General features: G+C 43.1%; 1 protein-coding gene across 4 annotated transcripts in view; it reads left to right on the top strand.

Annotated features, from left to right (window-relative positions):
• ARHGAP26 (Rho GTPase activating protein 26) overlaps positions 1-25,774 on the top strand; it is a 724,944-nt gene that overhangs the window by 672,846 nt on the left and 26,324 nt on the right. For all 4 annotated transcript variants that reach the window (XM_077473114.1, XM_077473113.1, XM_077473112.1 and 1 more), the window contains one exon: positions 10,064-10,168. In XM_077473114.1, the coding sequence (XP_077329240.1) occupies positions 10,064-10,168 (105 nt within the window). The remainder of the gene's footprint in view (positions 1-10,063; positions 10,169-25,774) is intronic.

Raw genomic sequence — 25,774 nt, 5'->3', positions numbered from 1 at the left:
AGGTGACGACGGACTCCATCGTCATCAGATCCCCATAGGGGAGAGCGGCGCTCTGACAGGTCGGTCCCTGTACAGTGTGCAGAGACGGACCTGTCATCGATCGACAGAGTGATCCCCGCTGAGTAAGCGGATATCCACGGGGCGAATCATCACGGATCCGTCCCATGTGAAAGAGCCCTTACTCTGTTTTCTGCTCCATTCAGTATGTACCTTGTTAGCACATTAGCAGTGCAGCATGGTTAAACTGGCTCCTTCTGCTGCTTCTCCATTTCCCTTTCTGATCTCTGCTCTATAGTGGTTCACAATAAGTTAATACAAGGCTAAATTCTGGACAAAAACAAAAAAAACATTGAATGATTAAAGAATAAAGATTTGCATTCATTTGTGTCTGTTTTATCTCTCTGAAGGTTTAATCTGCTATGAACATTTATAACTTACGTTATAGGCAGTCAGCTTGTTATCCCAACCTGACAAAAATTCTGGCATTAGGTGAACTGTGGGAATTGTGGAATAATTTCAGGAAAGACAATTGAAAAAAAAGTAGTTATGGCTGGAACTCCACATGCAGAAATTGTCACGTCTGGGGAGAAGTGCTGTATGTGCATGCAGAAACCACCAGCACTGGTTTTGATGGCTGTGTGCGGCACATGCAACTCTGCAGGGGCTAGGCATTTTAAGCTTCAGCATAGGGGAGTTGGAAGTCATCTGTGACCACCAGCTGACATGACCAGAAATTTCTTGGCCATAATGTTGACGTTCACGTTGATAATTAAAACATTTCTGACTGAGAAAAGGGCATTAGCAAGCAGCAACTGCAGGTGCCCAATCTACTTGTATGAGGAAAGGTTGTTATCTTCCATTATTCTCAGAGAGATATCCATGTGTATCTGTCACCATGTGCAAAGGTGATTAGGGAGAACCGGTGCAACTGGTTGACAGCATTTTTATCAGAGAACACGTGATTGTGCCCACATTTTTACATACATGAATGCTCAGGTGTCCATATATTTATTCTTTAGAGATATACTTGTTTGATAATTCTGGGACAGGTCTTGGCTTTTTTGCTGATCATATTGACCTTTGATTTGTAATCGCCCTATCCTTCATTTTATTTATGGCTTTACCTATCCTCTGGAGTTTGTTTTTTTAGGTATTTGTTTTAGAGCTTAAAGGGTAAGTTCACCTTTACAGAAAATCTGTGAGGTGAACTTACCTTGGACTACCCCCCCTCCCCGGTACCTGAGGCCGGCGATCACCCGCTAGGAGACATCAGGTCGCCGCTCCACCAGTCCAGGGATATGAAATACCTGTGGCTTAATCTTCTAACAGTACCCCATAAAGGTGCATATAGGAGGCATTCTAATTGGTCGACCAATCAGAACCTGCCTAGCCCATCCTGTCAGTGGCGGAGAAGAAGAGGGAAAGCTGCAGAGATTTCAAAACCCTGGACCGGTAAAGCGGTGACCTGATGTCTCCTAGCAGGTGATCGCCAGCCTCAGGTACAGTGGGAATAGAAGGGATGGGAAGGGTGTCCAGTGCAAGTTCACCCTACTGGTTTTCTGTAAAGGTGAACGTACACTTTAAGTCATAAATATGGTGCCTAATACAGGTTATCTGCATATCCTTATATATCCTTGCCAGTATGTTGATGTTATGGTAACCCCCTTAATATTGTTTCATAATCACTTGCAATGCACAGAAAGAACTAAGTACTTCCAGACATTTTTGCTAAACTAGCAAGTTTGTCCTTTCAAGTGTCTCCAAGCTCACATTCTTTCTGAGACAAACATGTCTTTTATGTGGTTGTTGTGCATGAGATCTCTGTAACAACAAGTTATCGGTTTGCCCAGCAAGTACCACATACTTTAAGGTACAGTACTGTACAACACAGAAATTCTGGGGGTGGAAATGGCAAGCCGATGAGGTTTTTCATACATTAAGTTCTGAAGAGGATTGCATTACTGGGGCAGAGGAGATGATTTATATTGCTGGCTTCTCGGTTAAACCGCTCACATAAATCACTGTTGGTATGTCAGCTTATGCTCCACATAGAATATTATATGCAAAATATATCATGCCACATTCTAATTTATATAGCAGGAGCCTGTATTTACAATTTATCTCTTTGTGTAACAAAACTGAATGTGGCTGTATTTATATTAAAACGAGCATAGGTCTGATGAAAAAGGATATAATATTGTAGAGAGGTTCTGCTGGGATAATTTAATAGTCTGTAATTATTTTATTTCCAGTATTTTTCTAGCACCGATAGGAAAGTGTAAGTGTATGGTGAGAAGGGGCTACAGAAATTAAAAAGACCTCCAACTGAACATGTGCTAAAGCAGAGGTGAGCCTTCTTTTAACAGAAAGGTTCTCATGTCTCATTCCATCACATAGCCCAAAAATGAGAGCTTTATTTTTATTTCATGGTAGCACTCAGAGCCATGTAAATCAATCCTTTACTTCCAGAGCCACTGGTGTAAAATACAGATTTAACCTGGTATTATAAAGCCAGTTACTCCAAACTGCATTTATCTATTTAAGGATATCCATCATTAGTGCAGTGCATGGGAACAGTGACTTCTATAGCATAGACTAGAGGGAATGCGTTGCATTGCTGCACCCACTGTCCAGAAATTAGGAATAATCCTTATTTTCAGGCTTATGTGATGCAATGAGATATATGAAGATTTTAATGTGCTATAGCACTGACATGTTACTCTGTGCTTTAAAAAGGATTTGTGTAGCCCTCTCCTGGAATAGGTTGCTAGGGTGGTTCAGAAAAATACAATTTTTTGGGCTTCCCTGTAAACAGTGGAGCAGATGGTCAATCATTTTGGCTGTTCTGGGTCTTACAGGCTGCAGGCTCAACTGCTTATCCCTGTCTTTTAGTATGTTCTAGAAAGTAGTGGACTGGAAGGGGCATGAATATTTGAGGTCTTCCCCTGGGGAGGATTGCCCAGTAAGTGGCTGAGAAAGGAGATAAATAGACTGAGGCGTGAAGCAGCATGGTTCTTTTCCTGAAGGAGGATATCCCAGCCTAAAGGGCTGCTGGCCTTCTGGGCAGGTTTCATAGTTAGTAAGGTTGAATAAGGACACCAGTCCATCTGTGACCAGATGGACAGATGGACACCAGTCCATCCAATTCAACCTGAGTGAGTGTCTACAATGGTCCCTATCTCTGTACATTGCACATTTACAGTGGTCCCTACCCTCAAGGAGCCCACAATCCAAGTTCCCCATTCATATACTAGGGCCAATTTTGGACAGAAGCCAATTAACCTACCTGCATGTCTTTGAATTGTGGGAGGAAACCGGAGTACCCAGAGGAAACCCACGCAGGCACAGGGAGAACATGCAAACTCCAGGCAGGTAGTGTTGTGGTTGCGATTCGAACCAGCTACCCTTTTTACTGCTAGGTAAGAGTGCTAATCACTACACCACTGTGCCACCTTTTAGCTGAAGCTCCTCAAGGTCCTGGAAGCAGTTTTCCTATTCTGAGGCAAGTCAAGGGGGTGCACTGAGGAGCTGACCTGGAAAATAAAGGTACAGTGTCTAGCCATTATTGGACAGTAGAGGTATACAAGTATCTGGAGGCACAGTGAGTAGGCGCCTGGAAGTGGGATCCTAGTAACTGTCTGCTGTTTAACCTCTTGTGTGACTTTGTTAGTGCTACTAAAGTGGGATATGCCCTGCTGAGAGTCCCAGAAGTGTTTGTGCCTCTAGTCTCTGCCGGGGGGGGGGGGGGGGGATGCCCCTGAATTGAGTAGACAGAGTTCTCCAAATACTTTGTGCACTAAATTCTAAAGTATCCCAAAGGTTCCCTGCACCACATCCAAGTTTAACCAGCAAAAAGGTCTAAAAATACATCCACTGCCTGGTTATTTTGAGCGAGAATGTTCAAATGTGGCGTGCCTGGCTGTCCTGGGGACCCAGAAGGGGAGAAAATTTGGGACAAATCGGCAAAACTTGTCAGTGGTCTGCGCTAAATTTAGAACAGTTTGCATTCCTTGGCCCCTGAAATGCTCTTAAACACTGTAGATACAGAGTGGGTGGAAACCAATGAACTGAATAACATTGTTTTTAAATTGTTAGAGGTAACTGGCATACCCAGATAAAAAGTAGACAGACGCTGGGGAAAAAATACAAACTCCATGCAGATAGTGTCCTAAATGGGTCTGAAACTCAGGAACCGGAGCTGTAAGGCAAGCCCAAGCACTAATCTAGCATACTTGCCCAATACTTTCTTTACGACAGAGGAGCAGTTAATATTCAGCAACCAAAACGGCTGCCTGCCACCACAACTTCATAGAGTAGACTAGGGGAAGAGTTTGTGGCATTATGGGAGCTAAGCTTGAAGATAGGTTATTAGCTGCTGCCAACTTCAAACAAAGTAGGACATGGAATACATATGTGATCTGATTTGTATTTCTCACCATCCATTTCTGGGATTCACATACCCTTGCCACACAGTAAAGGCTGTTTCTAACAGGCAGTAATGCTTGTCATCTTCTGAAAAGAAATTTTTGAAGTAGATTGCTTTTTAGAGGGTGGTATAGTTTCAGATGACAGGCATTTAGGAAGTGCTACTGCCAACTCTTGATGCCTGTTTTTTCTTTTTTTTTTTTTCATTTTACTGCACCACAAATGTGAGCCAAGAGTTTACCTTGCAGTTGCAGTGTAACCACATTGATCTCAATGGGTGAGTTTGACAGGCGCTGCCACCTGCCAAACTCTGCAGTCCAAGTTAAAATTGTCGCAAAGCAGCCACAGCATACAGTGGTGTGAAAAAGTGTTTGCCCCCTTCCTCATTTCCTGTTCCTTTGCATGTTTGTCACACTTAAGTGTTTCGGAACATCAAACCAATTTAAACCATAGTCAAGGACAACACAAGTAAACACAAAATGCAATTTGTAAATGAAGGTGTTTATTATTAAAGGTGAAAAAAAATCCAAACCATCATGGCCATGTGTGAAAAAGTGATTGCCCCCCTTGTTAAAACATACTATAACTGTGGTTGTCCACACCTGAGTTCAATTTCTCTAGCCACACCCAGGCCTGATTATTGCCACACCTGTTCACAATCAAGGCATCACTTAAATAGGAGCTGCTTGACACAGTAAGGTCCACCAGAAGATCCTTAAAAGCTACACATCATGCCGAGACCCAAAGAAATTCAGGAACAATTGAGAAAGAAAGTAATTGAGATCTATCAGTCTGGAAAGGGTTATAAAGCCATTTTCAAAGCTTTGGGAATCCAGCGAACCACAGTGAGAGCCATTATCCACAAATGGCGAAGACATGGAACAGTGGTGAACCTTCCCAGGAGTGGCCGGCCGCCCAAAATTACCCCAAGAGCGCAGCGACGACTCATCCAAGAGGTCACAAAAGACCCCACAACAACGTCCAAGGAACTGCAGGCCTCACTTGCCTCAGTTAAGGTCAGCGTTCATGCCTCCACCATCAGGAAAAGACTGGGCAAAAATGGCCTGCATGGCAGAGTTCCAAGGAGAAAACCACTGCTGAGCAAAAAGAACATCAAAGCTCGTCTCAATTTCTCCACAACACATCTTGATGATCCCCAAGACTTTTGGGACAACATTCTGTGGACCGATGAGACAAAAGTGGAACTCTTTGGAAGGTGTGTGTCCAAGTATATCTGGCGTAGAAGGAACACTGCATTTCATAAAAAGAACATTATACCAACAGTAAAATATGGTGGTGGTAGTGTGATGGTCTGGGGCTGTTTTGCTGCTTCAGGACCTGGAAGACTTGCCGTGATAAAAGGAACTATGAATTCTGCTGTCTACCAAGAGATCCTGAAGGAGAATGTCCGACCATCTGTTCGTGTACTCAAGCTGAAACGAACTTGGGTTCTGCAGCAGGACAATGATCCTAAACACACCAGCAAGTCCACCACCGAATGGCTGAAGAAAAACAAAATGAAGACTTTGGAGTGGCCTAGCCAAAGTCCTGACCTGAATCCTATTGAGATGTTGTGGTATGACCTTAAAAAGGCCGTTCATGCTCGAAAACCCTCTAATGTAACTGAATTAGGACAATTCTGCAAAGATGAGTGGGCCAAAATTCCTCCAGGATGCTGTAAAAGCCTCATTGCACGTTATCGCAAACGCTTGGTTGCAGTTGTTGCTGCTAAGGGTGGCCCAACCAGTTATTAGGTTTAGGGGGCAATCACTTTTTCACACAGGGCCATGATGGTTTGGATTTTTTTTCACCTTTAATAATAAACACCTTCATTTACAAATTGCATTTTGTGTTTACTTGTGTTGTCCTTGACTATTGTTTAAATTGGTTTGATGTTCCGAAACACTTAAGTGTGACAAACATGCAAAGGAACAGGAAATGAGGAAGGGGGCAAACACTTTTTCACACCACTGTATGTACAGCCCCGTCAGGCTGGCAGACTTCTGGAGTGTGGCCGGGGGGGGTATAACTGTGTCTCAGCCACCTGTGAAAAAGCCCTAAAGCCTTTCCTGGAATGGGGATCTGACTACTGCAGATGCAATTTCACTTACAGATCTCCTTCCTACCCAACAGTGAAAAGAGAAACCGCACATTGATGAGCTTATCTCTCTCCCTCACTTATCTGCTGTCTTCTCCTATCTGCATGATACTTGCACTGCAGCATACCCAACTCTTATGCTGCTTCTCCCTCCCATAAAAAAGAAAATGTTTGAGTCTGAGGTGAAAGCTGTGTGCATCTTGAATGAAATAATTTCTATAGACACCAAAGAATAAACCCCATAGAGATTTTTAACACAGCAGTGCAGCAAGTGGTGATGTCATACCAGTCTAAAGTCTATCATCCCTTCACTTTCTGAACTACTTTCTAGAGGATTAAAAAATGTGGTATAAGGGACTTGCACAGTTAATAAGCAGGCTTGTGTGTAGATTGGATGTCAGCCATTTTATCTAATATACGCGGAACTTCTGCAACTAAGATTTGTTAGCGTTCAGTGTCCCAACTGGGACTACTATTACTCAGTGATCAGTTATGTTTGACAGATATAGACCAATTGTGCTTAGCTACAGAGCATGAGTAATTGGTCCTCTCTCCACATTGGCAGCAGTCCCATCATGGTTTTGCATTGATGCTTTCTTCAATATCCTTTCAATGTTTTCAGAAAGTGCAATACATTAAAATCCGTTTGGTCTTTGTGATCTGATCCTCAAACAGTTCATATAACGCAACTCTTGTCTTTTCATGGAGGGCAGCTGAGGACATAGGAAGGACTTAGATTGATGCCGTCATTCATAAGCCTTTAAGCATTAACCTTCAAGATACTGGCATTGCTTGTATCTACAGGAGAATGCACAGGAACCTGAAAAACAATATTAAAAGCATGTTTTATTACCTAAGGAAAATTGAATGTAAGACTGTTGAAAAAAGGCACTACTTTTTATTAATTTGTGTGGCAAACTTGCCATTGATATGTATATTTTTTTGAATGGTGTTGTTTTGGGTGGTTTAACATATAAATACGAATTCATTTATTAGCAAAGTGCAAAGAAAAAATTGTTATGCAGTAAGTTATGAAAGCCAGCCACCAACAAATTAGAATCATACGTGAGTTCAACTGGATCCTTCACATACACCTATAGCTAGCTTTATGAGATTTGATAGTTTGATAAATAAACATTAGAATTGTGTAGCAGATAAACCAGACCTTCAATTTTACAACCAGATTTTTAGTCACCTGAAACAATATCTAAGCAAGTGAACCTTAAAAAAAAAAATCTTCTTGATTGTTATATATGCTGATCATTGGCAATACCAATACCATTCTAAATTATTTCAGCATGGGCGATAATGGACCTTTTTATTGGCAACTTTAGAACAGATTGGCTGATAAAAGCTGAATTGGTTGCTGCGCTTTATTGCTTTTTTCACCTTGTTTATTCAATAAGATCAATGGTGTATGTGTTGTAGAATACTGCATTAAACAGTATGTAGCAGACGTCCAAAGGTCAATGCTTTTAAATAAAGTCCGGCTAAGCTCATACGGTGTTTAGTGTGGCTGATCTGGTCTTCTATGTTAGGAACTATTTTTGTTAAATTTGTCAAAGTTAAAGCCCAATTCTTACCTGCTTCCCTCCTACATACAATGGGGTCCCTCCTTGTGTCCTTTCCTAATCTAACGCCTGGCATATTTTTGGAGGGAGAGTAGGGGGAGGTATTTCTTTTGTTAAAAAAATAAATAAATAAACATAAGTGTCTTTACCCAGCTTTACCTAGCTTTACCTATCACCTGCACAAGAACTGAGAGAAAAAATATTCTAGTGATAACCCAGACTGCATTCAACACCGGACAGAGATTCTCATGTTTCCCACTGTTACCTAGAACAATTTTGCTTCTGTCTTTCTCCTGTTTGAAATTTTTCTTATACTTTCTCAACTGAGGACAAATAGAAAAAAAAGTTTATAAAAATTGAATAGAAAAATATATATATTTTTTTTTTTTTAACATACCATTACCAGTGTTCCTGATCACCACTACATAAGTCATATGATGCTGTACTGCACTGGTGATGATATGAAAAAAAAATTGTAAAAAAAAACAAAACACATCTTATTCAATTTCTTTATTTTTAAACAAAATTATGACAAGAAATTACAACTTCAAAAAACTTGCCATGCCTCTTACTAAATGCATCAGACTGTCTACTTTCCAAAAAGGGGTAATTTGGGGGGTATCTGTACTGTCCTGGCATTTTAAGGGCCTTAAGAAATGAAATGGGCCAGATTTACATCATGATTGATTAATTTTCAAATATTTATACCATAGTTCATAGACGCTGTAACTTTAACAAAAACCAATGAAGATATACTTATTGGGTTTATATTCTAATAAAGACATGTAGCAAAATACATTTTAGCCTAAGTTCATGAAGAAATTAGATTTTTTTTATTAAATGTTTTATAACAGAAAGTGGAAAGTACTGCTTTCTTTTTCCAAATTTTAGTTTTTATTCATTTATATCGCAAAAAATAAAAACTACAGTGGTAATCAAATACCAGTCAGTATTTTCGGATGCTGGTGATGGTCCCTCTTCTCTCTTCTTTGGACTGATGCATAAGGATTCTTCCTTAATTGGAATTTGAAACATACCAACTATAAATATGAACTTTGGTTTCATTGTGTGTTTTTTTTAATCTTCTAAGCGCTACACTGTACTTTCCAATCAAATACCACCGTTTGTGTGAAAGAAATTATAAAAATTAAATTTTTGTACAGTATTGCATGACCGTGCAATTAGCCAGTTAAAGTAACACAGTGTTGAATATCGAACGATGCCCTGGTCATGAAGGGGGTAAAACCTTCCGGGGGTTAAAAGCCAACTTTAGTTTCGAATTTTAGGTTGAAGGTGAGATAGAAATGTTCTCACTGCAAAATGAAAAAAAAAAAAAAACCTCTAACAGGGAAACCCACTTCAGACACATAAAAAGGGACTTTAATAACGCAAGTGCATGCAGCAAAACATTTCCTTTTATTTAATTTCCAATTAAAGCTGTAATAGTCATATTACCAGTGTTAGTCTTTTCTTTTTCTTTTTTTTTTCTTACCGTCTGCATCCTCATATATAATTCCGTTTTTGAAACTGCGCACTGTACCACAAATGAGTAATGAAGGTCTAGTTAATTATAAGACCAGCTTATGTCTGGAGAAACCCAGTTTTGGCTCAGTATCAAAGGCTGGAAATGTGCATTCCATAATGTTTTTTTCTCAGCTACCCAGCTGTTATTTTCTTCTTAAGCATTGCCTTAACAATCGTACACATTCATTTTTTTTGTGGTTTAACTGTCAACAACACATCTAACACCAGCTGAAATTTGGTTTATACAGATTAGGATGTTAAGGGGATGAAAGAGTAGAGCAATGTATTGTGATAAATAAGTAAAAAAAAAAGAAAAAAAAAAACATTTTTGCCCAGATAACTCTGAATTTGCAAGAAAAAGTGTACAAATAAAAATATTTTGTTGTAGTTTTAATATATTGTCCGTAATCATTTGGTAACGTGTTTTTTTTTTTTCTTTGGTCAGCTTACTAAATCCAAGTCCAACATCGCCACTGACTTGCCCAATGTTTTCTGCTCCATCAAGCCCTATGCCAACATCTTCAACATCAAATGATTCTTCTCCAACAAGGTCAGTTAATGAAAATGTTCCACTCTGATGTAATTTCATTTGTATTCTCTTGTTGTGACCGTGGTATTGCAAATAGGCTGTGACAGTCAGTGAACACCCTATGTGACCAGGGGTTACATTGTACTAACAAATAGTACAGATCATACAGCAGTGCAGTTTAGACAAATAGATCTTAACCACTTGTTATCCAGCCATTGAACTTATACGGTCAGATGGCTCAGTGTTCCTGAACACCACCAGACCGATGCAGCCAGCAACAGTGTTCCTGATCGCCACCACATGGGTTCCAATATCACCAGACCAGTGTAGGCAAACAGAAGTGTTGCAAATCAGTGCCGCACCAGTCCCAGTGTAACCAAACCAATGTAGCCAGCAACAGTGTTCCTGTTCGCCGCCACAACAGTCTCCATGCCACCAGATTAGTATAAGCCTGCAACAATGTTCTGATCACTAGCCACACCATTGCCAATGTCATCATGGCCAGTGCAGTCAGTAACCGTATCCCTGACCACTGGCACACCAGTCCCAGTGTCACCAGACCAAAATGTAAGCCCAATGAGATTTAAAAATGGCAAAAATAGATTCATATCCTTTTATTAAAGCATTGTGAATTGGGCCTAATGTGTTTTATTGAGCTCAACAGAAAGATTTAAGTGTATATTCACACTAGTGCAGTGCCGTAGCACATTCACGTTAACATGATGCTTTGTATTTAAACAACTAAACTCACCTTGTCAGCAACAAAATCTTCAAGCCTTTTCCAGATTTAGGACTTTCTGCCGTATTATTGGCTGGGCCAGAATTGCATAACCCCCACAAGTGTGCATAAGATTTCATTCATTGCACAAATGCCCAGCTCGGTGTATATTCTAAAGTGGAATGCAAACAAGCAGGTAAGTTTGCTTTATTGCAGAAGAGAAATAGCATGTCCCTTCTGCAATAAATAGCCTGCCAGTTCACTTTTCTTTTTCTGCTTAGTTCCACTTTATAGAAGAACTCTCACTACATTTACATTGTTTTGCCTCTTTGTACTTTGCCCCATGTTGCTTGGTGCTTCAAAAGCCTAGTTATGAGGTCCAACCTATCTTTCTCCCTCATGGCAAATCAGACAACAGCTATAAAGGAGACAGATCTATCATAGTAAATAAAATATAACTACAATCAGCTCAATATGAAAATTAATTAAAGAAAGCAAACAAACAAAAAATAAACAATTTTTTGAATATAGTTGCTGGCTCAAACACTGTGCAGGTGATTCCACAACTCCCCCTCGATGCTTGATATACAAATTAAATAGTGTAGCGAAACTAATAATAGACGTTTATTAAACTCAGTCCATAAGCTGTGATAGAATCACATCACCACTGTGCCATACATGGAAACTATATATTCAATTTCCAAAAGTGCCATGCATGCATCCACCAAACAAGTGCTCACCTTATTATTTAACCTTACAAACAAGGTCACCCTTTTTCCGTCCTGCTCCAGGTACTGTGCACTCATTAATACTTGATGTAACCATTCATCAAAAGGCGAGGGTAACCAGAAAACCTACTGATAAAGACCAATTACAGGATGCAACGCATACAGGCGGGTAAAGCTGAGCCTGTGACATAATTTTTGAGTTCTGTGTGGTGAGCTGGCAATACACGAGTATTGGCCTTGCTATATTTTATCTTTTGTAAGTGTTTTTAATTTATTATGCTAAGTAAAACGTTTTTGTTTTTTATGGAGAGCACTATGGGTTTTCTTTTCTGTTTTATGGTTACCCGTGCCTTTTGATGAATGGTTATATTGAGTAGTGTGGTTGAGGTGGAACACTGGTTCTAGGTGTGACTGAACTTGTGCTTTACAGCTATGATGGGCTGATTTCTACCATTTCTTATTTTTTGTAGGCTCTGTATAATAACATTTACAATTTTAGGAAGCATGTAGCAAATAGGAAGCTACCAGTCACATTTGCAAACATAGGGATTATTATGGAAGTGCAAGTTGTTGCAGTGGTGATGAGAGAATAAGTGAGAGGTAAAGAAACAATGCTTTGGTGTAGTTACAGTGGATGTAAAAGTGTGTGGCAGTAGGAAAGTGTATGTCTGTTCAAGTGGTGGTAGGTGAGAAAAGTTGTGTTAATGCATTGGCAGTCGGTGTATTGATGCAGTGGCGACAGGTGCATAAGTGTGTGTGGGTGCAGTTTTTTTACTATTTATTATAATATATTTATAGTGAAGTTGCATACTTTTTTACCATTAAAGAAGTACAGCCAAAGCTTGTTTGGTTGTACTTCTCCTGTGGAGAGCGGGCTGAAGTCCGCTCTCTGCCGATGAAACAGAAGTCAGTCCAGGCTCCACATCATCACGACCATGGAGTTAGGCTCCACCTGGATCGACAACCAGCTCAGCCTCTCAGCAAACCTCTGAGCCTGAGCCCGCCACCCCTGCCCCCTCTATAGCCTAAGGCCCCAGTGAGCGAGGAGGGGGTAGAGCAGAGAGCTGGGACTGACAGTATGCAGCTCTCGTCTCACTGAGCTTTAGAACTAAGAGTTTGGCGGTGTTCGCTCAGTTCTCAGTGTAGAAGCACCGTTGGACAGATGCAGCATCAGACTGATGCTGCATCCACCTAGGTAAGTATGATTCTTAAAAAAAAAAATAGACCTCTTTTAGGTGAAAGAAATAATTATACCTTGCGCCAATGTGTTTAAAAATGTTATTAAACAAAATATATTTTTAAAGCTGTGATCCACAAATGTGTATAAAACACTGTATTAAATTGAGATTAAGTGAGGGGCTCTATACTCAAGTGAATGGTACAATCATGGATGATGATACCTGTGATGTTCAATAGATAAAATAGTAACATACAAAATAAATGAACTTCCTAAGTAATGTGCCATAAACATTAAAAGTGCTTTAAAAGTTCACTGTGCCCTTCTGGACAAATATTCTTGAGGCGCTTCCACACTGGAGAATACAGAATATTTGTTCAGAAGGGCATAATGAATTTTATTTGAAGCACTTTAAAGGTTTAATACACTTTGTTTTCTATGCACTTTATTTAGGAAATGTATTGATTTTGTATGTTACTATTTTATTTATTGAACATCACAGGTATTATCATCAATGATTGCACCATTCACTTGAGTGTAGAGTCCCCTCACTTAATCTCTACTTTTTACAATTTTGTTTACGGAAATATGTTCTGTTAAGTACAGATGTTTTCTGTTTGTCAGTCTGCATACATTTTATACATTTCTCCGTAGTCTGAGAAAGGTGAATTTTACATAAAAGTTAAGGCGGCAGTAAACTTTTTTTTTTTTTAAAGCCATAATAGCACATTATATGAAAATTACCTTAGAGCGAAGCACTCCAATGGCGCGCTGTCACCGCAGAAGGTGCTTCGATCTTCACCTGGTCTTCGTTTGCAGTGACACTACTCCCACGCATGCATGCGGGAGCCACCGTTCACAGCACAGGACTCTGAAAGAACAGTATGGTATGCTGTGCCTTCAGAGCGCATGTGCTGGTGACGTCACTGGCTATGGGCTTACCTATAGGTAAAAATCATGTGTGGGAGTTTGCTCCCACTTTAAAAGTATTCATTGGCCTATTACTGAAATTCAGCAACATCTTATTTTAAAGCAGTATCCTATTTATTAGAATTAAGTTCTTTAACATCTTCCTGCCTGGCCTACAGCAGAATAACAACCGGGCGGTGGCTCTCCCATTCTGACTGGAGGTTATATGAAGTCCTTCAGAACAAGCTGCTTGTGGTTGCCCTTGGTAGTGCGGTGTGTCACTCTGACACATCGCACCTCTGATCATGGTAAAACACCTATATCATGTATACAGAGGCTCTTCATGGTGTGATCAGCTGTGTTGAATCACAGCTTTGCCACCCATTAGTGCACATCAGTGCCCATAATTGCCACCTATCAGTGCCCATAAAGGCTGTCCATCAGTGCTGCATATTACCGTATATACTCGAGTATAGGCCGACCCGAATATAAGCCGAGGCCCCCAATTTACCCCCAAAAAAACTGGCAAACTTATTGACTCGTGTATAAGCCGAGGGTGAGACATGCCTGTCCATCCCTGTGTGTGTGTCCGTCCATCCCTGTGTGTCCGTCCATCCCTGTGTGTCCGTCCATCCCTGTGTGTCCGTCCATCCCTGTGTGTCCGTCCATCCATCCCTGTGTGTGTGTGTGTCCATCCATCCATCCATCCCTGTGTGTGTGTGTCTCCATCCATCCATCCATCCATCCCTGTGTGTGTGTGTCTCCATCCATCCATCCCTGTGTGTGTGTGTCTCCATCCATCCATCCATCCATCCCTGTGTGTGTGTGTCTCCATCCATCCATCCATCCATCCCTGTGTGTGTGTGTCTCCATCCATCCATCCATCCATCCCTGTGTGTGTGTGTCTCCATCCATCCATCCATCCATCCCTGTGTGTGTGTGTCTCCATCCATCCATCCATCCCTGTGTGTGTCTCCATCCATGTGTGTGTGTGTGTGTGTGTGTGTGTGTGTGTGTGTGTGTGTGTGTGTGTGTCCAGCCTACCTTTGTCCCGAGCCTCCGTCCCGTGCCTTGCCTCCTTGCCTCCGTCCCGTGCCGTGCCTTGCCTCCTTGCATCCGTCCCGTGTCGTGCCTTGCCTCCTTGCATCCGTCCCGTCCCGTCCCGTGCCGTGCCTTGCCTTGCCTCCGTCCCGTGCCCTCTTCGTCGGCGGCCATTGTAAAATTCAAAAGCTGCGCCGCCGCCTTCGCCTGTGATAGGCGGAACACTGAATTTCCCAGCAGCCTGTGTTCCGCCTATCACAGACGTCGTATCATCCTCGTCCGTAGTACGAGGATGATACGATGTCCGTGATAGGCGGAACACAGGCTGCTGGGAAATTCAGTGTTCCGCCTATCACAGGCGAAGGCGGAGCCGGAGGCGCGGCTTTTGAATAGAATGGCCGCTGTCTGTCTGCTCGACACGCTGATCGAGCGGGCAGACAGCGATGACTCGAGTATAAGCCGAGGGGGGCACTTTCAGCCTCAAAAAAGAGGCTGAAAATCTCGGCTTATACTCGAGTATATACGGTAGTACCTTCTCATCAGTGAAGGAGAAAACCTACTTATTTACAAAATTTTAAACTAGAAACAAATAAAACCTACTTGTTTAGAAAATGTTAAACTAGAAACAAAGAAAAACTTTTTTTTTTTTTGGCCTTTTTGAATTGTTTAGCAAAAAATAAAGAGCCCATTGGTGATTAAATACCACCAAAAGAAAGCACTATCTGTCTCAAAAAAATTGTAAACATTTTGTTTGGGTACAGCGTTGCATGACCGCGCAATTGTCATTCAAATTGTGACAGCACTGAAAGCTAAAAATTGGCCTGGGCAGGAAGGGGGTGAAAGTGCCCTTTAGTGAAGTGGTTAAATAATGGGGGCTGCTCATACTACCCTCCTTGAAATTTTCTAGATGCATGGCTTTGTCCAGCCTCAGTACTTTTGAGTAATAGACCCAGAAGAAACATGCAGCAGATGAAAGTTGTAGAAAAGTCAGAGATGTTTCGATCTGTTCTTGTTGTGGATCAGTGACATGACAGGCATGCAGTTAGCTTTTTTAACAGGAGAGGGCGCCCTACATATTTGATTGATATTTTACATTTGCAAATATTATGCTTTTTTCCTATAAAAGTAAATTAGTTCGAATTTTGCAACGTCCGTTTAATTTCATGTATACATGCAAGCCTTTACAGTAGGAAATCTGAAAGTAAAAATGGCACATACTGTAAAAAAAATCTGCATCTATCCCTGTCTAGCTAAATAGGCATATAGTATGTTGTAGAGTGAGATTTTATGCACCAGAGGGGCAGAAAGAAAGTTGAGGAATACATTCTTGGCCCTATGCTATACTTTCAGGCCAAAACAAATAAGAAGAGTATTAGAGCTAGTTCGTGCCCTTAAAATCTCAGCAGGGTTAGAGAGGTGTGACAGCAGCGGCCAGAATATCGCAGCTCTTACATCATCTGACAAGGCTCTCCAAGGTGCCAGACGCACAGTAACAGTAACCAAAATACATATAATGTCAAATGGTGTTTTCTACAAAGCAACAGCAAGCACAGTAGTTATAATGAAAGCTCTGGCTTTAGAAGCATTAGTTCACTAGCGGGCTGTGTGATCTGGATTTAGATACAGTTAAAGTGGAACTCCAGCCAAAAAGTTTTTGTTTTAATATAGAAAGAGTAAGGGTAGAACCTATGTTTAAAATGATGTGTTACATTCCTTCATCAGCTACATATTTATTATGATAGAATAAATATATGCAGTTTTAGTGTGACATCTGGTGTGGCCAGTTTCAATATATTTTCGATTCACATTTGGACACTAAAGTGCTGCTGATGATGAGCACATTATTTGAATGCACTTATAGTACATGATTTTTTTTTTACACTGTGCCATTTCATACGTTTTGTTTATAACTTTGGTGGCGATACTAAAGCAGCATCAGTGATGTATATTCATTGTCTTTTATTTTGTTTGGTTTTTGTTTTTTTAATATACTTTTTGCCTATTTTTGTTTGGCAAACTTTTGTTTGGCACAGTGCTGCTGATGAACACATTGGGGGGTATTTACTAAAACCGGCAAACACAGAATCTAGTGTAGCTGTCCATGATATATTTAAGTGATAGTAAAACTTCACTATGTAACCTTATGCACAAGCTGTGCATGCATACTGCAAATATTTTTTTTTTTAGAATAGCTTAGCCCAGAATAAGGTCAACATTCTAACTTAAAGTTATGTCAGATATCACCCATATTATGTGTTTTGGATAGAGAGAATTGGATCCTCTGTCCAGCTACTTTCTGCGGGAGATATACTAAAACTGGTGCACGCAGAATCTTACACAGCTGTACATAGTCACAATGTGTTATGGGCAGCAGAATAGGTCCTTCTCTGGTAGCCATTTATGTTATTGTTTCTCCCTCCCCTCAGAGTCCATTCACACATGGGCAACTTTGAATCCGACTTGAAGTCGTCCCAAGTTGCCTCAAGTCGCGCAACATGATAAAATCAATGTAAGTGAATGAGAGCTGTCTTGATGTACACTACTGAAGTCGCTTCAACTTCAGAAAAGGTTCCTGTACGACTTCAATCCAACTTCTAGGCAACTTGTACCCATTGATTTCAATGGAAGTTGCCTCCAAGTCGGATCCCCTGTCTTAACTGAAGCAACTTTCCAGGAAGTAAAAATAGTTTTCTAGGCACACGCCTCCCTTCCACAGAGCTGATTATTATGTGATTGGCCACTGGCAAAGTCCCCTGTCCAGGAGGCAACTTCAAGTTGCCTTGTAAGTTGCCTCAAGTCGTGTCCAGGTTGCCTCCCAAAGTCTCACTGGAAGGCGTGTTGCCCCTGTGAATGGACTCTATAGTGTATTACTTTGGGAAATCCCAGATAGTAATTATTATAGCCTGCTCTGTGTCCCATGATGTACTCCAAGAAATTGATTTTACAGGTAAGTATATAGAAAAAAATATATATATATTTTTTTTTCATTCTTGCACTTTAGTGCTGTTAGAGGACCATAGTATTTCAAAGACTACTTACACTAAATAAAAAAGGCATAGCACAAAGGGCTAAGTTCTTGTGTGTTAGTCAACCAAAAAGAAATGTGTCATATCAGCCCCATCCTACTTCCAGCATTTGATTGCTCTACTACTTTTTCTTGGCTTCATTGTTTTAACCCAGTGTAATGAGTAAAAACAATATCACTTCTCTGCATTTACAAATGACAACTTCTAGTAGAAATTCTGTGTCTTTAGTTGAAGTTTGGTAGTTTCCAAAAAGCAGAACAGGAAGCATCCATATTTACTGTTGTTACATAACCTTTCTTAGGTAACGGGTAGCCATTTGCAGTCAGTGGTTAATGCAGGATTTTAGTGTTTGTTTGTGTGACTCAATAAGTTGCTTTTGGTGCTTCAGGCTCTCCCATCTCCCAAAACGCTCATCATCACACGTTTTTCATTTCCTTTTTTTGGTGTTGTTCCTTATTCTCCAACTTAGTCACTTCCCTATTTACACTTAGTCCACTGATCTAATGTGTTTTGTACTGAAGATAGCATTTGTGGTGTTTATATTTATGTTATCAGATAGATGCCTGATGAAAGATAATTTCCTTAATCAAGTCATTTATATTCTCCCCTTGTATTAAATATGAAAAATAGCCATGGTGGTTTAAAAACTGCACTATACAATGTTTGCTTAGTAAGAGATATGTGTTAGTGGAGAACAGGCCATCTCAACCTTTCCAACACAGTGGGGGTTATTTACGAAAGGCAAATCCACTTTGCACTACAAGTGCAAAGTGCACTTGGAAGTGCAGTCACTGTAAATCTGAGGGGTAGATCTGAAAAAGGGGAAGCTAAAATGCTGTTTTTTATTTTCCTTGCATGTCCCCCTCAGATTTACAGTGACTTCAGTTTCAAGTGCACTTTGCACTTGCAGTGCAACGTGGATTTGCCTTTCATAAATAACCCCAGTGTAACCCTTGAAATAACTTTTAGGTATAAGGGAACCCCTGCTAAAAAGTATTCCATCCACAACTCATGATGCATTAGTGTGATGGTCCGTGGGAAGAATGTTCCTTAAGCCTCATACACACGATCAGACTTTGTAAAAACTTTCCCGTGGATTTTTGTGCAAGGGGCATCGGCCGAGAACTTGTATTGCATACACACGGCAGGACTTTTTCAGCCAACATTCACCAAATCACGTGGTTTTTCTGCTCTTTACCTCCACCTTTGGTCAACTTCTGTATTGTTGTCTGATCTTTTGCATTGGTTCTGAGCATGCGTGTTTGTACTTTGTACAAAAGTCCTATGGTTTTCTGTACACGCGATCAGACTTTGCTCCATCGGCCTTTTGTTGCCAGAAAGTTTGTCTGTTCGCGCAGCAAACAAAAGTCATATGAAAATCGAAAAAGTTTGTCCGATGGAGCGTACACACGGTCGGATGTTGCTCCAAAACAGTTAATTTGCATATTTGTTGTCAAAAAGTCTGATCGTGTGTATGGGCCTTAACAGTCATTGAGAAGAACCCCTAGCAACCTCTGGAGGAACTCTAGTGGTTATGGTAAAAGGTGCCTAGGGCAGTTGTGTGTAAAGACTGGGTATGTGCTGTGTAATTGGAGTCAACAGAACTCAATTGGTTAGGCTCCTTAAACCCCTTTCACACTTGAGTGCATTTCAGGCCTTTTGGCACTAAAAATAGTGCCTGTAAAGTGCCTCTAAAACCACGCCAGTTTAAAAGGCCGAGTGCTTTCACACTGGGTCGGTGCACTTGCAGGACGGAAAAAAAAGTCCTGCAAGCATCATCCTAGGGGCGGAGTATACACCGCTCCTAAACCGCCCCTGCCCATTGAAATTAATGGGCAGCACTGCCGAAGCACCTTCAAATCAGTTTAGCAGCGCCGCATCACGGAACACTTCTAATCCTTTCCTAGTGAGGGTTAAAAGTGTCCCGCTAGCGGCCAAAAAGCACCGCTAAAACTATCGGTGCTTTACCGTGAATGCTGACAGCACTCCAGTGTGAAAGGGGTCTTGGAGAACATGTGTTTCTAAGTGTTTGAAAAACTGTACAGTGCCAGTCAAAGGAGCCAGTTAGTCAGGCTCAAGTATGGACACCTCTATTGAAAACGGTACCAAACCCAAAACCAAAAATGTAATATATTGCAGCTTACAGAGTCTTGGATGTGGTAGCTGCATTCGTTTCCTTTTTTAGGCTTCCTTTCCTTTATTTTCACAAGGTGGGATTAATAAAAGACCACATAGACGAGTTCTTGCAGGAAAAAAATATTTTGAGCAACAGACATCATGAATTCATGAAAGACAGAAGTTGTCAGACAAACCTTATTTCTTTTTATGAGGTGGTAAGTAAAACCTTGGACAGAGGGGTGGCAATGGACGTGATATATTTGGATTTTGCAAAAGCGTTCGATACAGTTCCGCACACACGTCTCATGTGTAAGGTAAAGTCTACAGGTTTGGAAACATCAGTTTGTAGATGGATAGAAAACTAAAAGACAGAATTCAGAGAGTAGTGGTTAATGATTCTTACTCTGAATGGTCTAAGGTTATGAGTGGTGTACCCCAAGGTTCAGTGCTGGGACCCTTGCTTTTCAATATCTTTATAAATGATATTGGGTCTGGGATCAAAAGTAAAATTTCCGTCTTTGCAGATGACACCAAGCTATGCAGTGCAATAACATCCTTACAGGATGTCACCAATTTACAAGCCGACCTCAATGCTCTGTCTAATTGGGCGACTATGTGGCAGATGAGGTTTAATGTTGAGAAATGTAAAGTTATGCACTTGGGGGCTAAGAATATGCATGCATCATATATGCTAGGGGGAGTACAACTGGGGGAATCCATAGTGGAGAGGGATCTGGGGGCTTTGGTAGATCATAAACTCAATAATAGCATGCAATGCCAAGCTGCGGTTTCCAAAGAGAGCAAAGTCCTTTCCTGTATTAAGAGAGGTATGTACTCCAGAGAGAGAGAGATATCATTTTGCCCCTGTTCAAATCATTAGTAAGACCTCATCTAGAATATGCAGCTCAGTTTTGGGCACCAGTTCTCAAAAAGGATATCGGGGAACTGGAGAAAGTGCAGAGAAGGGCAACCAAACTGATAAGAGGCATGTAGGAACTCAGCTATGAGGAAAGATTAGAGGAACTGAATTTATTCACTCTTGATAAGAGGAGATTAAGGGGGGATTTGATCAACATGTACAAATATATAAGGGGTCCATATAGGGAACTTGGTGTCGAGTTATTCACTTTACAGTCAATAAAGAGGACAAGGGGGCACTCTTTATGTCTAGAGGAGAAGAGATTTCATCTCCAAATACGGAAAGGTTTCTTCACAGTAAGAGCTGTGAAAATGTGGAATAGACTCCCTGCAGAGGTGGTTATGGCCAGCTCAGTGGATTGCTTTAAGAAAGGCCTGGATTATTTCCTAAGTGTACGTAATATAACTGGGTACTAAAATTTTATAGGTAAAGTTGATCCGGGGAAAATCCGATTGCCTCTCGGGGGATCAGGAAGGAATTTTTTCCCCTGCTTTAGCAAATTGGATCATGCTCTGCTGGGGTTTTTTGCCTTCCTCTGGATCAACTGGGTATAGAATTGGGTATATGGGTTGGTATGATATTTATTATATATTTGTTTTGTTTTTTTGTTTGAACTGAATGGACTTGTGTCTTTTTTCAACCTGACTAACAGTAACTATATGTGATCCTGCCAGTAAGCCTGTAATCTTTCAAAAGTACACACATTGAATGAATGAATGAATGAATGAAATACTTGTATAGCGCACAATGCGAACTGAATCGCCTCTAGGCGCTGTGACGAGCTTTGATCATCTGCTAAAAGAGGAAGGTCTTGAGTTTTTTCCTAAAAGCCAGGTGATTTTCTGAAGGAGACACAGCAGGGATGATTTTTACCAGAAGCAGCTGCCTGCCGGTAAATGAATACACACATTAACCCCCCTGACGGTATTCCCGAGTCTGGCTCGGGGTGGAATTTTTATACCAAAAGCGGTATCCCCGAGCCAGACTCGGGACTGCATCGCTGGATCCAGGCTTCTCCCTCGGATCCAGCGTTGTCTCCCCGCTGTACGAGCGAGCCGTGTCTCGCTCGATCTATCACGGAGCTGATCTCCGTTCCCTGCGAGCGTTGCGACGCACGGGGACGGAGATCGGCGCCAAATTCAAAAAGTGACACACACAGTATACATACAGTATAATGTAATCTTATAGATTACATTGCTGTATGTAAATATTTCACATCCCCTTTGTCCCTAGTGGTCTGCCCAGTGCCCTGCATGCAGTTTTATATAATAAAAACTGTTCTTTCTGCCTGGAAACTGGAGATTGTCCATAGCAACCAAACTGTCACTTTACATCAAAAATGGTTTTAGACCAGCTAGAAAACAGTGATAATAAATTGTAATCACTCGCAGAATTGAGCGATAGCGATTTGTGGGGAGATCTGTCATCAAATACTGAAAAGTAATGACAGTGACAATTCTGCAACTGAGCAAATTTCAGTGTTTTTGATTTGATTACATTATTGAATAATTTTTATTATTGTTATATTATTATTTGGTACCATTATTTATAGTTATTTATTATATTATAATTTATAACTCATGTCTGCTAGACTCTGGTTTGGACAGATTTAAGTGAGTTATTCCTAAGAATTACAGGACTACAATATAAAACACCAAATTTTCATGCAAAATAATTGTACCGCTTTTAGCACCTAAAATCCGAAATAATCGTACCGCCAGGGAGGTTAAGTTAACATTCTCTGATAAGATGAGGTGGAGAGGAGGGGCAGTGATCTCACAATTTCTAACGTGTCCAGAGAATGCTTTGCATCTGTTGCAAACCGCAAGGGGTTCTCTGAATTGCAGTCATGCCCTAAGATTGCAACCATCACTGTAATAACTTGAGCTACTTCAATGATTTACAGCTTCCACAGAGGATGATCGGGCATTTATGGGTACCTTAAATAAAAATAATAATATAATAGATAAGCATCTTAATGAGATGCAATGTACAGGGATAGGGATAATTGTAGACACACACACTCACTCTGGTTGAACTGGATGGACTGGTGTCTTTATTCAACCTTACTAACTATGTAACTATCATAGTTGCCAACATTGTAAAAAAAATTTAGGGACACTTTTTTGGCTGTAGATGGAGTCTTATAATTAAGGCAAGGGGCATACACTTGTAGGCATGACATAGTAAAAAAAGATGGGCATAGTTTACGTTAAATAGTGGGTGTGGCTTATATGGGTGGGGTTTAAATTGGGGTGTGGTTAGAGTCTGAGATGAATGTGAGATGGAGAAAGAAAGGGGAAAAGAGGGAGGGAGAGAGAAAGGAGGAGGGAAGGAAACGGGGATGGAGGGACAGCATGCCCAGATCCTGCACCACAGTAGAAATGTGTATTCCAGTTTTTAACAAATCAACAGATAAAGATACGCCAAACACCTGGTGTTAGTACTTCAATCATCCCGGCACCATGGTTGTTATGGTGTCAGGATGAGTGAAGCACATTATTACTATTATTACATTGTAATATAGAATGAAATCATTCAACTCACCATAATCCAGAATCAGTGGGACCCCTGAATGTGTCACCTGCCACGTCGCCTGCCACCAAATTCCATCAGAGTCCGTCCTTACATCCTGTGCCCCCAACAGAGTCCGTCCTTACATCCTGTGCCCCCAACAGAGTCCGTCCTTACATCCTGTGCCCCCAACAGAGTCCTTCCTTACATCCTGTGCCCCCAACAGAGTCCTTCCTTACATCCTGTGCCCCCAACAGAGTCCGTCCTTACATCCTGTGCCCCCAACAGAGTCCGTCCTTACATCCTGTGCCCCCAACAGAGTCCGTCCTTACATCCTGTGCCCCCAACAGAGTCCGTCCTTACATCCTGTGCCCCCAACAGAGTCCGTCCTTACATCCTGTGCCCCCAACAGAGTCCGTCCTTACATCCGGTGCCCCCAACAGAGTCCGTCCTTACATCCGGTGCCCCCAACAGAGTCCGTCCTTACATCCGGTGCCCCCAACAGAGTCCGTCCTTACATCCGGTGCCCCCAACAGAGTCCGTCCTTGCATCCGGTGCCCCCCAACAGAGTCCGTCCTTGCATCCGGTGCCCCCCAACAGAGTCCGTCCTTGCGTCCGGTGCCCCCCAACAGAGTCCGTCCTTGCGTCCGGTGCCCCCCAACAGAGTCCGTCCTTGCGTCCGGTGCCCCCCAACAGAGTCCGTCCTTGCGTCCGGTGCCCCCCAACAGAGTCCGTCCTTGCGTCCGGTGCCCCCCAACAGAGTCCGTCCTTGCGTCCGGTGCCCCCCAACAGAGTCCGTCCTTGCGTCCGGTGCCCCCCAACAGAGTCCGTCCTTGCGTCCGGTGCCCCCCAACAGAGTCCGTCCTTGCGTCCGGTGCCCCCCAACAGAGTCCGTCCTTGCGTCCGGTGCCCCCCAACAGAGTCCGTCCTTGCGTCCGGTGCCCCCCAACAGAGTCCGTCCTTGCGTCCGGTGCCCCCCAACAGAGTCCGTCCTTGCATCCGGTGCCCCCCAACAGAGTCCGTCCTTGCATCCGGTGCCCCCCAACAGAGTCCGTCCTTGCATCCGGTGCCCCCCAACAGAGTCCGTCCTTGCATCCGGTGCCCCCCAACAGAGTCCGTCCTTGCATCCGGTGCCCCCCAACAGAGTCCGTCCTTGCATCCGGTGCCCCCCAACAGAGTCCGTCCTTGCATCCGGTGCCCCCCAACAGAGTCCGTCCTTGCATCCGGTGCCCCCCAACAGAGTCCGTCCTTGCATCCGGTGCCCCCCAACAGAGTCCGTCCTTGCATCCGGTGCCCCCCAACAGAGTCCGTCCTTGCATCCGGTGCCCCCCAACAGAGTCCGTCCTTGCATCCGGTGCCCCCCAACAGAGTCCGTCCTTGCATCCGGTGCCCCCCAACAGAGTCCGTCCTTGCATCCGGTGCCCCCCAACAGAGTCCGTCCTTGCATCCGGTGCCCCCCAACAGAGTCCGTCCTTGCATCCGGTGCCCCCCAACAGAGTCCGTCCTTGCATCCGGTGCCCCCCAACAGAGTCCGTCCTTGCATCCGGTGCCCCCCAACAGAGTCCGTCCTTGCATCCGGTGCCCCCCAACAGAGTCCGTCCTTGCATCCGGTGCCCCCCAACAGAGTCCGTCCTTGCATCCGGTGCCCCCCAACAGAGTCCGTCCTTGCATCCGGTGCCCCCCAACAGAGTCCGTCCTTGCATCCGGTGCCCCCCAACAGAGTCCGTCCTTGCATCCGGTGCCCCCCAACAGAGTCCGTCCTTGCATCCGGTGCCCCCCAACAGAGTCCGTCCTTGCATCCGGTGCCCCCCAACAGAGTCCGTCCTTGCATCCGGTGCCCCCCAACAGAGTCCGTCCTTGCATCCGGTGCCCCCCAACAGAGTCCGTCCTTGCATCCGGTGCCCCCCAACAGAGTCCGTCCTTGCATCCGGTGCCCCCCAACAGAGTCCGTCCTTGCATCCGGTGCCCCCCAACAGAGTCCGTCCTTGCATCCGGTGCCCCCCAACAGAGTCCGTCCTTGCATCCGGTGCCCCCCAACAGAGTCCGTCCTTGCATCCGGTGCCCCCAACAGAGTCCGTCCTTGCATCCGGTGCCCCCAACAGAGTCCGTCCTTGCATCCGGTGCCCCCAACAGAGTCCGTCCTTGCATCCGGTGCCCCCAACAGAGTCCGTCCTTGCATCCGGTGCCCCCAACAGAGTCCGTCCTTGCATCCGGTGCCCCCAACAGAGTCCGTCCTTGCATCCGGTGCCCCCAACAGAGTCCGTCCTTGCATCCGGTGCCCCCAACAGAGTCCGTCCTTGCATCCGGTGCCCCCAACAGAGTCCGTCCCTGCATCCGGTGCCCCCAACAGAGTCCGTCCCTGCATCCGGTGCCCCCAACAGAGTCCGTCCCTGCATCCGGTGCCCCCAACAGAGTCCGTCCCTGCATCCGGTGCCCCCAACAGAGTCCGTCCCTGCATCCGGTGCCCCCAACAGAGT

The sequence above is a fragment of the Lithobates pipiens genome, unplaced genomic scaffold (assembly GCF_037356315.1).
Source record: "Lithobates pipiens isolate NorthernLeopardFrog02 unplaced genomic scaffold, aLitPip1_a1.2 Scaffold_8, whole genome shotgun sequence".
Classification (NCBI taxonomy): Eukaryota; Metazoa; Chordata; class Amphibia; order Anura; family Ranidae; genus Lithobates; species Lithobates pipiens.
This window is presented reverse-complemented; position numbering and strand designations above follow the sequence as displayed.